Genomic DNA, 13186 nt, shown 5'->3' with positions numbered 1-13186 from the left:
ATGCTTCTCCCATATTGAATGAACATCGCTCCCACAAGATCACCTTAACCCCGAAATATGCCCAAAGCTTTTGATAGTAAATGTCATCGCATGCCCAAAATGATCATGAAAATGCCTAAGCACGCTCCCTACGGCCACCGTTGCCACCCTTGGAAACAATGTCGAGAATCATCTGGCGGGCCTCCTCGCAGCCATCCTTGGTACCGACAATCTCGATAGCCTCATCCTTGGCTTGATCGCGGGGGACCTGAATCTTTGTGCCGGTCTTCTTGCGCAGATCGTTGATTGTGGCACCACCGGGTCCGACAACGAGCCTGTGGGGTGTTAGTATGACTGCAGCATTGAAAGTGTTGCACGCTTGAACTTACCTGTAGCTTCTTGGGTCGGGCAGGATCAGGTACCCAGTGGCGGAAGGCTTGGAAGCAGCCTCGATAGCCTGCTCAAGCCTTTGACGGGCCTTGGGAAGGCTCTCAGTGGGTCCACGCAGGATCCAGGGGATAGTGGCGGAGGTATCAGTGCCCTCTGCCACAGCGTTGTTGTCAACGATCTCCCATGAGTGCTCGTTGGAACCGGCAGTCGCATCGTCGGTGATCAAAGGAAGAGCACCGTTAGCACCCTTCCTAGCGCGTCCAGCCTCAGCTTGGGCAGGCTTCGCGGGCACCTGTTCACCGCCGTGGTCGACGGTAACCTTATGCTGGTTGCGGAGTTGCCTGAAGAACTGACCGTTGTCTGAGATGGCGTGGTGGAGGTGACGGGGGACCTGGATAGTTTCGCCCTCTTGGCCCTTGACGAGCTCAAGGATGTGCTCCTTGGCCTTCTCAACGGCAGCAGGCTCACCGGTGATCTTTACCTGACTACGGGCGGCACCAGTGGTAGTCTGCTTAGGAATGTCGAGCTGAATGCTGAGCTGCGACTCGAGTTGGCGGCGTGTCTCACCTCCACGGCCGATAAGCAGACGGTGCTTGTCAGGCGAGACTTCGATGGTCTCGGTGGTCTGGTTCTCCAGCGAGGAGGCCTGTGCCTTCAAAGCAGCAACGATTTTCTCAACCACACTCTTGGGACCCTCAACACGGATAGTCGTCTCATCAGACTCGGGGCGGGGGAAGCGCACCATACGAGCCAAGTCGCGCGAGTTGTCAGGTCCGCCAGCCGAGGTGACAATGGAGCGGATGTTGGCACCGCTGCCACCAATGAGGCTCCTGTGGTGCTTCCTGTCAATATCCAGAGTCTCGACGATGGTATCATCAAACTCGCGGGCACGCTGCTGCAAGATCTTCTTGGCCTCCTCAACCGCCTTCTTAGTACCCTTGAGCTTGATCTCCGCGCGGCCGGATGGATCAGCGGCATCACGCGCGCCGGGGACGTCGATCTGGCAACCAGTCTCGAGGCGGAGGTTCTCCATCTCGCGACCGCCTGATCCAATCAGGCGAGGAATGTTGCTCTGAGCGACCGAAACAGTGTCGTTGAAGGAGTTGTCCTTGATGTACTGGAGCAGACTAAGCACCTCGTCGCGGGCCTCATCGGCACCCTTCCTGGGTCCACGGATGATGACTTCATCCTGGTTCTGACCAGAACGAACGTTCTTCTGTGATGACGCATCTGCTGCCTCCTCGTCGTTCTGTGCTCGGCGGGGGAAGTTGATGCGTACACCGTAGCGGTCCTGCAGACGCTCTACCTGCTTGCCACCAGCACCGATCAGGTCGCGGTGGAACTGAGGCGCAACCTTCAAGGTGTGTGTAGCCTCGTCTTCGAGCTTCTTGGCCATGTCAAGAATGTCCTTCTTGCATTGCTGTGCCTTGGCGGAAGGTCCCTTCAGCTCGACCTTACCGTCGTTGATCTGAACATCAACGTCGTACTTCTGGCGCAGACGCTGAATGTTCTCTCCACCCTTGCCAACAAGATGGCTGGCGTACTTCTGGGGGTAGTCGAATGTTGTGACGTGGTTACGCTCAAGCTCGTCCTTCTCAGCTTGCTCGATGAAAGCGAGAATCTTCTTGTTGAGCTCATCAACGGCGCTCGACGGTCCACGGATGGCGAAGCTGTTGTTTGAGCGGCTGTGAGGCTCCGGTCGTCGCTGACCAAACAGCGCCTGAACGGGAACCTGGTCGGGTGTAAGACCTTCTTGCTGTTCATTAACGAACTGCTCGATCTTGCGATGGAACTTGGGGTTAGACTCAAGGCCACGAGTATCGATTTGTGGTTGGTTCTTGGTCAGACCCATAATGAACCGCTGAGCGTCTTGCAGACCTTGCTGGTATGCCTTGATCTCGGCTGGGGAGGGTCGGCCACGAGGAATGGCGTACTCGTTGTAAGGAGCGTCACCCTCGTAGACGAGAATCAACTCTGGCGATTGCTCGGTCTCATCAGGGAAGACAATGTGAACGCCATGGTCTTGTCGGACCTTTGGTGCATTCTGCTGACGCAAGAAGTGGTGGTAGAAAGGATCGACGTTCATGGTCGCGAAACGGCTAGGAGGGTGCGACTGGAAGACGCTCATGATGTCGCCACGAGCCTTCATGCTGTTCTTTCCGTCGCGAGCGTAGATTTCCCATCCGGTTGGGGCATCACGGTCTGAGGGTACGACAATGCTGGCCTCGTGCATGCGCTCAAGATCAGCAAGGGCCTTGCGTTGACGCAGGTAGCGAGTCAGGTTGTGTGCGTGCGCCTGTGCGTTGGGGCCCTTGTGCTCACGGGCAGCATCCGCAGTAGCCATGGTCATGCTAGCAGCAAGGTCCTCAAGCTTGTTGATACCCTGCTCGATCTTGTTGGGCGGGCCGACAATGTAGACTGTCTCGCTGTCGTCGGAGCTCGGGGGCATGACAATGCTGCAGCCAGTCTCCTCCAAGAAGTCATGGAGAGAGTGGCCCCGGTCACCAACGATGAACTGATGCCTGCCGCGTTCGATGGATCGCTGCTCGATGGCCAACTGCTGGCGGAGTTGCTGAGCGCGGCGCTCGAGCTCAGCTTGGATCTGCTGTGCAGCGGCGCGGTCACCAGAGACTTGGATGGGGAAGTTGGCCTGGGGAGCGAACTGGATGGGCTGGCCGCGAGTAGCCTGGGGAGGTGCCTGGGACTGCCAAGTGTGGTACTGCGGGATCTGGATGTTGACGTCGCGGCCCTGGACAAGCCTGTCGGTGTGGACGTTGTTGGGACCTGCGAGGAAAGGATAGAACTCGGCAGGGATGTCCTTCAGACGCAGGTTGACGGTCGAGGTGCGTTCGTTGACGATGGCATCAATCTCGCGACGAGCCATCTCAGCAGTCAAGGCATTGCCCTCAATGTGAACGTTGACCACGGTATCTTCATCCTCGCCCGGCTCGGCCTTGGGGACCTGGATGCGGGCACCGGTACGCTTGCTGATTTCCTGGATCTTGGAACCCTGACGACCGATGATGTGGGCGCGAACGGAGGCGGGGACGGGGACATCGACGGATTGCTGGCAGAAGTTAGTTTGGCCAGAGTAGAATTGATGGGTGACATACCTTGGAGCCGACCTCGTTGGCGACTTCCTTGAGAGCCTGCCTCACCGCTTCGACCGGACCGGTGGCCTCGAAGATGAGAGCTCCCTGGCCCTGCTTGTAGTCGAGCTTGGCCTTGGAGCGCCTGTTGATGTCGCGGACGATCTCGTTGATGGGCTTCTTCAGCTCACCGCGAGGGGCGACTTGGTGGGCAGCGAGGGAGATGCGCTCGGTGTGTTTGCCGGGGATGTTCATGGACGGGAGGGCGGGGCCACGGCTGGGAGCAGATGGGGCAGGCGCGCTGCCATTGACGCCGTTGGAGGTGACCGAGGCAGGCTTCTTGCCCCAGGTGGGCGCGACAGGAGCCTGCGTGCGCTTGGCGGGACCGAGAGCCGGGAAGGCCTCCTCAGACGACGTGTTAAGGGCAGGCTTCTTGGAAGCAGGTTGCTTGCCAGCTGCCTTCTCGCTGAGCTCGGCAGAGGGGTGGGCAAGCTCATCCTCGTCGGGGACGTCCTCGACAGTGACATGGTGATCTTCGACGCCATGATTCTGCATGAGCCTCTGCGCCGGGGTCAGACCGTCGTCAGAGGTAGCAACTTGCTCAGATGCCATGATTGAGTATAAACCGTTTCGAGTTGACCAAAGGGTGTTCGCGTGGACGGTGGGTGGGCAGCTTAGCAGCGTGGAGCCAGCTTGACGTTGACGTGGAGATTGAGATTTCGGTGGGCGGTGTACTTCTTGTTCTGGGGGTGGGGAGTTAGTGGGTGGTTGAGAAATAAGAGCCGAAGTGTAGAGGCCTTCGCTTTCTCGCTGCAGCGCTTTACCGGTAGTGCGGGTACCAAGTAATGCAACCGTGGGATGGGCCTGTTGTCACTCGGAGCTTACCAGGAAATAGCTTACAGGGTCTTGATGCCGTTACTCAGCAGGCCATAACGTGACTGGACGGGCGGTGCGGGTTCAATTGGTGTGGAGACGACTGCTACGGTTGCAGGTGTCGTAGGCGATAGTGCAATGGGAGAGAGAGCACAGGTGGCCAGAAAGCTACTCGAAGGTACTCGAACTTCCCTTTGGTCGGTGTTGGACCCCTGCGAAGCCGCCCCACCCGACTAATTCCAATGGATCCATCCCGTTGAGCCTAGCCCTGGAGAGCCGCTAACCTCCACACCTGGGCACGCCTCGATAATTGCAATCCACTACCCGCATTCGTTCATCTGTATTGCAACTGACTGGATACTATTCGCCTGCGATATGATTTTCGGTGGAACGGATATTCCAGCGCGCACTAGATGCTATCGGAACAGATATTCACGACCTCAGTATGGTCGCCAATATCCTCTTCTCAACCACGCATGGACAAACCATTGACTTCTGAATCTATGTCGATGAATCTGTAAATTCTTTGGGCATTATCAAAGAAACAGGAACTAACAGCCGATGGACTACAGCCACCGGAAGCTACCACACAACTCTGGTAAGCTGAGCATCAAAAAAGAGCATAACCAAGAAGAGAATTTCCATACCGCCGCCCATATGACCAGGAATGTCAAAGTAGTAACAAGAACCCCGTTTTCATCCCTCCTTCGATTCTGCTGTCCTCTACCCTCCCTCTCTTGTCCCCTCAAATCCCCTTCTGCCCCTTCCTCGCCCGACTCTCCCAAGTAATATACCCATCAGGTTGATTCTCCTTGGGCAAATGCTGCGTCCACTTCCCGCCCAAAAACCCCACACTATCATCCTGAATCGTCCTCGCCTTCCAATAACACCAACTCCTGCCCACGCCGCCCCCCTCCCCCTTCGCCAACGCCATAAACCCGTCCAGACACTCCTGCGTGAGCGGTATCCAGCTCCATAAGTGGTGTGCGAATTCATTGTCGATGTTGACTTTGAAGATCCAGTCAATGGGTTTGTTGTCGTGGCCGGTGATGGTGTAGGTGAAGACGGTGGCGCTGTCGGAGAAGATGGGGTTGCTGCCGTGGATGGAGCAGAATTGCCGCATGGCTTTTTCCCATTCGGGGACGTCGGGGTAGTGTTGCTGGGCGGTGTTGCATTGGTCGCCGCGGCGGACGAGGGTGGTTGTGTTGGTGTCGTGTGGAGGGGTGGGAGGGGTGGATGGTGAAGATAGGACTGTTGCTGCGAAGGCGGCGAGGAGGAATGCCATGGGTAGATGCATGGTGTGGAGTAATTTGACTCTACCTTTCCAGTGGGCGCGGGTGTGGACGTGGACGTGGGCAAGCAAAGGTGCATAACGTGAAAGACGTGTAGTTTGTCTTGTTATATCCTTCAACACCCTGCTTGTATATTCCAGCCAACCAATAGACAAGAAGTTCTAGGGAGGCGTTGCAAGGACAAAGAGACGACTCGGATGTCCTTCCGGTTATCATAAAGGAATGATGCCGATGCCATGTCACATGGAAAGCCCTATGCCTGTATCCGGCATGATCGAGAGACAGTTTCACGATGCGGCGTCGCAAACATAAAGAAACGACCCGTACCCGTGGGCTCGTCCCTTCAACCGAACAAAGAGATGATCGCCGTGGTGCAACACGTGTCGACGAAGTGAACGCTGCCATGAGATCAGGATATTCAAAGCAGGCTATATCAATGGGATCCCTGCATGACTATGTATTCACTCCATTGAGGTATTGCAGTACCCGTCCGGCAATCAAACATGATCGTGGTCTTCCACTTCTCGTTCTAATATATCGAGATGCAGAGATAAAGTACGGAAAGTCGCGAAGACGCGAAGACGCAAGACCGATGAGAGAGAAAGAGTACCTAGGTAACTAGTCCTTCAATACACCCACACAATCTCAATACTCGATAGTGGCAAAGATCCATGATACCCTCTCTACCATCTCTACCAAGTCCACACTATCCAAACTTCTCACAAGTGCCACCAAATCCCTCAATCACACAACATGTTCTGCCATGATCGAAAAACCTGCCTGCCGTATCCAACAAACGCATCTCGCATCTTTCACCTCGCATCCCCCCTTCCCACGTCCAAAAACAGCCTTAGATCAACAAAGACCGTCAACGTGGCGCAGCCAACTACCTCCGCTATATCATCGTATCCTGAAACCGGGGGAGGACTGGGGAAATATGTGTATAAAAGACCCCTCGTCACCTGTAAACCATGTGAGGAACCAGTGCGACTTTGTGGTATCGCATTTATAAACCTGTTGTTATACTACACAACTACGACTACACACCCCATCACCCGCCCATGAAACCCCACGACCGATTCTAACGGTAAAATCCCGCTGCGTCATCTCCACCGACCGGCGGCGCGCTGGGTGCTTGTTGTCCTCCAGGTCGATATGGAAGGTAACCTTGAGCAGGCGGTGCGGGGCTAGAAGTGTTGCCAGGCGGCGCAGGTGGTGCATATCCAGGCTGTGTTGGTGGGTATCCATAGCCTTGCTGAGGCGGTTGTTGCGAGTAAGGGTCTGAAGGTGGCTGTTGTTCTTGTGGGGCTTGCTGTGGCGGAGGTGAGGAGAGCTGCTCGTATGGGTTTTGCTGTCCTTGTGGTGGGCCTTGGGGAGCGCCTTGCTGTGGGGGGTAGCCGCCTGCTTCATAGCCTTGCGGTGGCTGGCTCGGAGCGTGGAAGGAATGGCGGTTGTCGACTGGTGAGTCGTATTGACTGGTCGCTAGCTCCTGGGGTGCGTAGCTCTGCGGTCGCCCTCCTACTGGTACTCTGCCTGGAGGTAGTGTGTAGGGGTCTGATGGCGGTCCTGGCTTCGGGGTTTGCTGTGTCCGTTCATTCGGGGGAACCATGAAGAAAGCAGGGCTTGAGCCTACGGGTGGTACTTGGGAAGGAGGCCCATGTTGCTGGGGTCCTCCGCCATAAGCGTAGCGGCCCGGATCTTGGTGTGGGGTAGATGATACAGGTGGGTATCCTTGGTAGTTTGAGGGGGGCGGTGCATTGTAGCCGCCATATCCAGGACGGCCGCCGTATGCAGGTTGTTGGGGCTGGGACATGGATGCCTCCAGCATTGACTCGTAGTCTCGACGAGCCTTGATGAACTTCTCGTTCAGCTGTGTAAAGTCATCTAGAAAAGTTAGCGCTGGTTGTAAGGCTTCCTACGATTGACCTACCCTTCTTCTGCGAATACTTCCCGATAAGCTCGATTAACTTCGGCCGAATAGCAAGCGTTGAATGGTAAAGCTCAGTAATCTCCTCGTTGTCTCGCGCATCGCCCGCGCCTGGCTGTGAGCTTGTGCTCAGCAGCGCAAGCAGTTTCTCCACATTCCTTATTTGTGCAAAGACCTCAGCCTCGTTCTGTGCCTCCCTCTCGAGCTCCTCGCGCGTCGGATCTTGCAGCTTCTCCACGTAGTTAAGCGGGAAGATACCTGTCTGCCCGCGCAGCGATCCCTTCCACCAATCCTTGTAAACTGATTCGAGTACGGCAATAATGTCGCCCTTACGGAACTGCAGTTCACCGGGTTCGGATGGTTGGAAATCGAAGAGGGCTCGTACACGTGAGACGGTCGCCGCGGTTGTGCCTGATGGTAGGGGTTGCGAAGGCTGTTCGGGCTGGGCACTGGGAGTCGATCCGCCCTGTTGGGGCGTGTTGGACTTGGCGGCCGTCGGCGCTGCGCCCTTGGACTCTCGTATCGACATGGCAAGTGCCATTTGTAGCTCTTCTTCCTCTTTCTGGCGTTCGACGTCGGAGATCTGCGTCTTCTGTGGCTTGGAAGGCGCTCGGAGGTTGGGGTCTAAGACCTGTCAGTATTGTACAGTTCACCGCTACATCCCAACTCACTTTGTGACTTCAGCTTCATATAGGCGTTAGACATGATTCCCAGGTCAGGGTCGCGGGCGAACATGTCGCTCCACTCTTGCATGCGCTCCAGTATCTTGGCCTTGACCTGCTGATGTGTGTTGCGGTCGTTGGCAAGCCTCAGCAGCGCTTCTGTGAAGCTCCGCGAGGCAAGCTCCTTGTGCATTTGGATCCCACAGTTCTGGCTCAGGGCGTTGGCCAGCTCGAGGGTGTATAGTTGTACGTTCGCATTTCGGTGTGCTAACCGCCTGATCATGGCGGCGACCGCATCTTTGGCGCCCGTGTCGGACGATCCAACCTTGTCGCATACATCCTGCGTGGTAAGTTAGCATCTGTCGCATATGCTGGAATGTAAGGCGCATGGTCGTGGCTGGCCGAGTGTTGCGACATCTGCCCAACTCGCCGCCCAAGGCATCGCGAGTGCTGACCATACCAGAATGTATTCCCAGTTCTCACTCGTGAGATTCTCGTCGGTGGCTTTAACGACAACATCGTCGAAGATGTTGGATTGCGCGCGAAACATGACGTCTGCCTGCTTCCAAGTGTCTTGAGATTCGGTATGGGGAAGCTCTCCGGGGGCGCGGGTGCCTGGAGTCGATACGCGAGTTGAGGTAAAGGTGTAAAGTTGAGAAGGGCGGAGGGTGCGCGGATAGATCGCAAATGCGCGCGACGTAGTAAGGGTAGGTTCGGGTGAAGGCCGAGTTGTGTGTTATAGGGAGAGTGAAAGTCGTTCGTGTCGCAGTCAGTCGTATGCAACCGGGCTTAGAGCTCCCCGCCCAATGACGACGATGTGGCGGCCCTTACTCAGCCACAATGCTCGGGTCGCAAATTCACCAAGCAAGACATGTCAACGCCCATCACAATATACGCCCCTGAATATCGATCGATTGCAGGTTACACAGGAAGAATATTCATATTCGACTTTTCTATATGCCGAGATTGCCACCTCCGGCCAAGTTTGTAACCCCAAATCGTATAGACACTAAAATTGCACACATTGTATGAGATAGTCGTAAGAGATGCGCTTCCTTCTGTAACCCAAGAAATCTGCCAGATCATGAGATGGGATGTATGCCTACATCGGCACTCGGAGTATTTGAAACAACATAAATAATGCGCTCGCGAATATGAGCAGTTGAACAGGATATGACGCGCTTGCTAATTCGCTCGACAATGCTCGTTGTGTGGAGCAGCAGTATGAGGCTTCGACCTTTGCATACTGACTGCCGAGCAGGGGTGGTACCACGACACGACCATGAGGGGCGGGTGGCTTCGTGCTGCCACTGGAGATGGATATGCGAACTTGTGAGCCTCCACCACGTGCGTCTGTTCATCGTTGTGCGCCATTTCGTCACCTATAATTCCATCGTCTTGCCATACCAATCGGCGAACGAATTCGTGCTCGTGTTTGACGAATCGCGGCCGTTGGTCTGCGCATTGTCCGTACCTAAGTTCCGGTGTTAAGAGACATTCATAATGAAATAAGAAACTTCACAGACCACCCTTCTTCCGCCTCTCTTCTGCCCTCGCTTTCCTCGCCGATTGTACCAGTGGCGCTAATGTGCCTAGCGGTTCAGCGGTCTGGATGAAGGGGTGCTGCAACTTGTTAGCGATTATCGACGACAAGCAATTATGATGTACGTACCACCAGAAGATCGTGAGCACTAGCCCGCTTGTCGGGGTCGACCTTGAGCGAGAAGCCCAAGAAGTCACGGAACACTGGCGACAAGGCATGTTCCTCCTTAATCGTCGGTGTGCCGTTGGTCGCGATGAGCCACAGTGCACGGAGTGGACTTTCATTCAGGTACGGCGGCTCTCCCTCGATCATCTCGATGGACATGATACCCAACGACCAGATGTCAACCTTTCGGCCGTACTCCTTGCGAGTGACAACCTCGGGAGCCATCCAGTAGGGGGTACCTACCATGGTCGTGCGCTTGTTGTGGCTTTCGTTGATTTGCGCGCAGAAACCGAAGTCGGCTGTGAAATGTGTTAGACGTAATGGGAGGTGGCGGTTTCGAATTCAACATACTGAGCTTGATGTTGCCTTCTTGGGAAAGCAGAATGTTGTCCGACTTGATGTCTCGATGAATGACGCCCTTAGAGTGAAGATGTTGCAAGCCGTGGAGGGTCTGCAAAATTAGCGGATTTCTTCGAGCGGGACATAAAGACTCACCTCTCTGCACACAGCAGCTATTTGGCCTTCGGACATGATGTTGAAAGTAACGACATCCGTCAAACTTCCACCCTCCATGTACTCCATAACTACCCACAGATCACCTCGTAGCAAAAAGCTGTCCATGAAGTTTACAATGTTCTTGTGCTTGCTGTCCTTCATGACCAAGATCTCGTTGATAATCAGGTCTTTCTTTGGCTGCTGCTCGAGGTTCATCTGCTTGATGGCTACGCACTTGTTGGTGCTGTTTTCGTAGGCCATGAACACACCACCAGAAGCACCCTGGCCGATCTTGCTGAGGTTGCGGTATCTCTCCCGGGGATCGGCATTGGTACAGATGGCATTGAGCTTGGCCACGATATCCGGTCCCTGACTCTGCCTCGGCCTTTGACGTGGCCGGGGCGCTGGACCAACACGAGCCTGTTGCGATGGTAATGGAATGTTTTGGGGATCCGATTGCTGGGCAAAGACCTGCTGGGGCGTCGGCTGGGACATCTGCATCTGCGGCTGCGGCTGCGGCTGCGGCGCAGGGACTACAGGTGGTGCGTAGTTTGGTTGCGGGGCTCTTTGGCTCATGCTCCTCCCTAGAGGTGCCTTTGGCTGCTGCGTGGTTGCCATGGCCATGGCTTGCTGCTGCTGCTGCTGGTATTGCTGGGCGGGAGAGATCGGGGTCGAACTGGCTGGGGAATCAAATCGCGGCGGCGTTCCTCCCGTGGTGTTGGATCGGGTGCGGGACATTGCAGAAGAGCCATTGGGGCTCTCTGAGGGAGTTGGGTGGGCGTAGGCAGCCTGGGGGTAGTCGTTCTCGTAGCGAGGGGTCTGGTGCTGGGTGATGATCGGACTTGGGGCCGCGGGGGCAGGTCTGTTTGGCATGGGCGCGGCGGAACCAGCAGGAGGGCCTGGAGGCTTGGGCGCTGGCCGGCTGGGCACGAGGGCTGCAACATTGACTGGAGGAGAGTTAACGACGGGGGAGGTCAGGCTGCGCGGAACGGGAGGAGGCGCACGCGGGTTTTCGAAGCTAGACTGGTCGTTCCGTGGGAATCGCGGGCTCTGCGGGGGACTGAGCGGGGGCTGGTTGGAGCCGTAGTTTGCAGTCTGGGGCACAATGTTGGCCTGGTACGCGTATCCCTGAGGCTGCGTGGGCCCCATCTTGTCCCAGATGGCATCTTCCTCGTTCTTCTCGGCATTGTCCTTGTAGAAGTTGACCACGTCCATGACGGCCTGGGGGTGCTGCTTCTGCTCCTCCTGCGAGATGCCATTCTGCTGGAGCATGCGCTGCCACTCCTTGGGGAGGCCCTGATCTGTTAGCACACATATATCGGCAATGAGGGGCTACCCACCGTGTACTCGCCCGTATGGTTGTCGATGCTGACGTGGGTGACGTGCATGGGGTTCGTGGGCGTCGAGATGGTCGGGCGGCGCGGCGAGCCCAGCATGCTGCTCATGAAGTTGGAAAAGGTGCCCTTCTTCTTTGCGCCGCCCGAGAGGCGCTTCTTGGCTGCATCGCCGCTGCCGTCGCTGTAGCGGTTCGTCTTGCTCGACGTGGTCGAGGGCGGGGTCGTCGTGGTGTCCATCTTGGAGGTGAAGGAGCGCGACTGGCGCAGGTAGCGGTTCTGGGCAGGCTGGTCGGTGTACGAGTGCTGGAGGGCGGGCCGCGGCTGGCTCGAGGCGTTCAGAGCTTCCTCGACGATGCGGTCGAAGGGCTGGCCGACGTGGACGGGTTGCAGGTCATAGGCATGCGGGTTGGGGGGCTCGTAGACGGGCCGCAGGGTGTGCGAGGGCGAGCGGGAGAGGCCTCGCGCTGGCGACTGCGACGAGGATGCTGCAGGTGCTACGCCAAGATTCGGCTGGAAGTAAGAGGCGGCGCCTATGGAGTAAGGTCAGTATCGCAGGCACGGTAGGAACACAGGAACACCACGCACTCGGCGCACGCTTCAGCGTCGTCGGGCCCTTGTTCAAATAGGCTATTGGCGGGCCTCGCTCTTTCGACGGCCCTCTCTTGGTCAGCCTCGTGGGCCGCGTTGATGACTTGTCGTCCATTGCGGGCCTGCAGAGTGTCCTAGTCAACGTCACACCTCGAGCCTGCGCAGCCGAGGGGGGCCAGGCCGGAAGGGGAGAAGAGAGAGGATGGGCGGCGCCGTGGGAAGCTCGCTGTCGCTAGATACGTGGAGAGGGGATGCACGGCAGAAACAGGTACAGACAGAAGTGATCGCAGCAGAAGCACAGATGGATCTGGCCGACTCTCCAGGGCTGGTTTTGCCGTGCTCAAGTCCTAGCTAGCGACTCTACCACCTAATCTCCACCAGGCCAGCTATACCTCCACTAGACTCCGAATACGTCTGTTTCAGGACGTGTTTCCTCTAATTTCTCAACGGTCTGCCGCCGCTGACTGAAGCCCGCCCTCTGCCCGTTGCGACGCAGCCCCCCGACTCATGCGCGCCCGCATTTGACGCCCAAAGAAGGTGTGGCGATATGCAGTAGCTCATGTCACGTCGACGTCTACATAGTACATGATCAAGTCGATTTGCTTGTCTATCCTCTTCGCATTCATCTTTGCGCATTTTTCCATCCGTCATCGAGGGCTGAGGGACCCCATTGACAGCGACCATTCGCAGCTAACCCAACACCATAGCCACGCCGTAAAGTCTATTCTTATACCTGCCATCCCATCGCGCCTTCCCTGGTAGACGCTCTTGCTCTTGGTCGACGTGCGGCTCTTCCCGGCGTCGCATCTTCACATGCTCGGTACCTGCTACCAACACCGATGCCCA

At 56.5% G+C, this 13186-nt stretch overlaps 3 protein-coding genes across 3 annotated transcripts; all 3 read right to left on the bottom strand.

The window, feature by feature from the left end:
* Nucleotides 1-115: 115 nt before the first annotated feature.
* J4E88_003766 (uncharacterized protein) lies at nt 116-4070 on the bottom strand (the record flags this gene model as incomplete). Its single annotated transcript, XM_049397414.1, has 3 exons — nt 116-314; nt 369-3436; nt 3483-4070. The coding sequence occupies 3 exons, from the start codon at nt 4068-4070 to the stop codon at nt 116-118; spliced, it is 3855 nt and encodes a 1284-aa protein (XP_049256802.1).
* Nucleotides 4071-6704: 2634 nt separating this feature from the next.
* On the bottom strand, nt 6705-8762 carry HSE1 (ESCRT-0 subunit protein hse1; the record flags this gene model as incomplete). Its single annotated transcript, XM_049397413.1, has 4 exons — nt 6705-7507; nt 7554-8174; nt 8222-8552; nt 8673-8762. The coding sequence occupies 4 exons, from the start codon at nt 8760-8762 to the stop codon at nt 6705-6707; spliced, it is 1845 nt and encodes a 614-aa protein (XP_049256801.1).
* A 968-nt stretch (nt 8763-9730) lies between these two features.
* On the bottom strand, nt 9731-12455 carry J4E88_003764 (uncharacterized protein; the record flags this gene model as incomplete). The annotated part of the gene is made up of 6 exons (XM_049397412.1): nt 9731-9835; nt 9885-10219; nt 10272-10371; nt 10416-11711; nt 11756-12282; nt 12338-12455. The coding sequence occupies 6 exons, from the start codon at nt 12453-12455 to the stop codon at nt 9731-9733; spliced, it is 2481 nt and encodes an 826-aa protein (XP_049256800.1).
* Nucleotides 12456-13186: the final 731 nt, after the last annotated feature.

Source organism: Alternaria novae-zelandiae (assembly GCF_023758075.1).
Source record: "Alternaria novae-zelandiae strain BMP 2774 chromosome Unknown scaffold_6, whole genome shotgun sequence".
Taxonomy (NCBI): Eukaryota; Fungi; Ascomycota; class Dothideomycetes; order Pleosporales; family Pleosporaceae; genus Alternaria; species Alternaria novae-zelandiae.
This window is presented reverse-complemented; position numbering and strand designations above follow the sequence as displayed.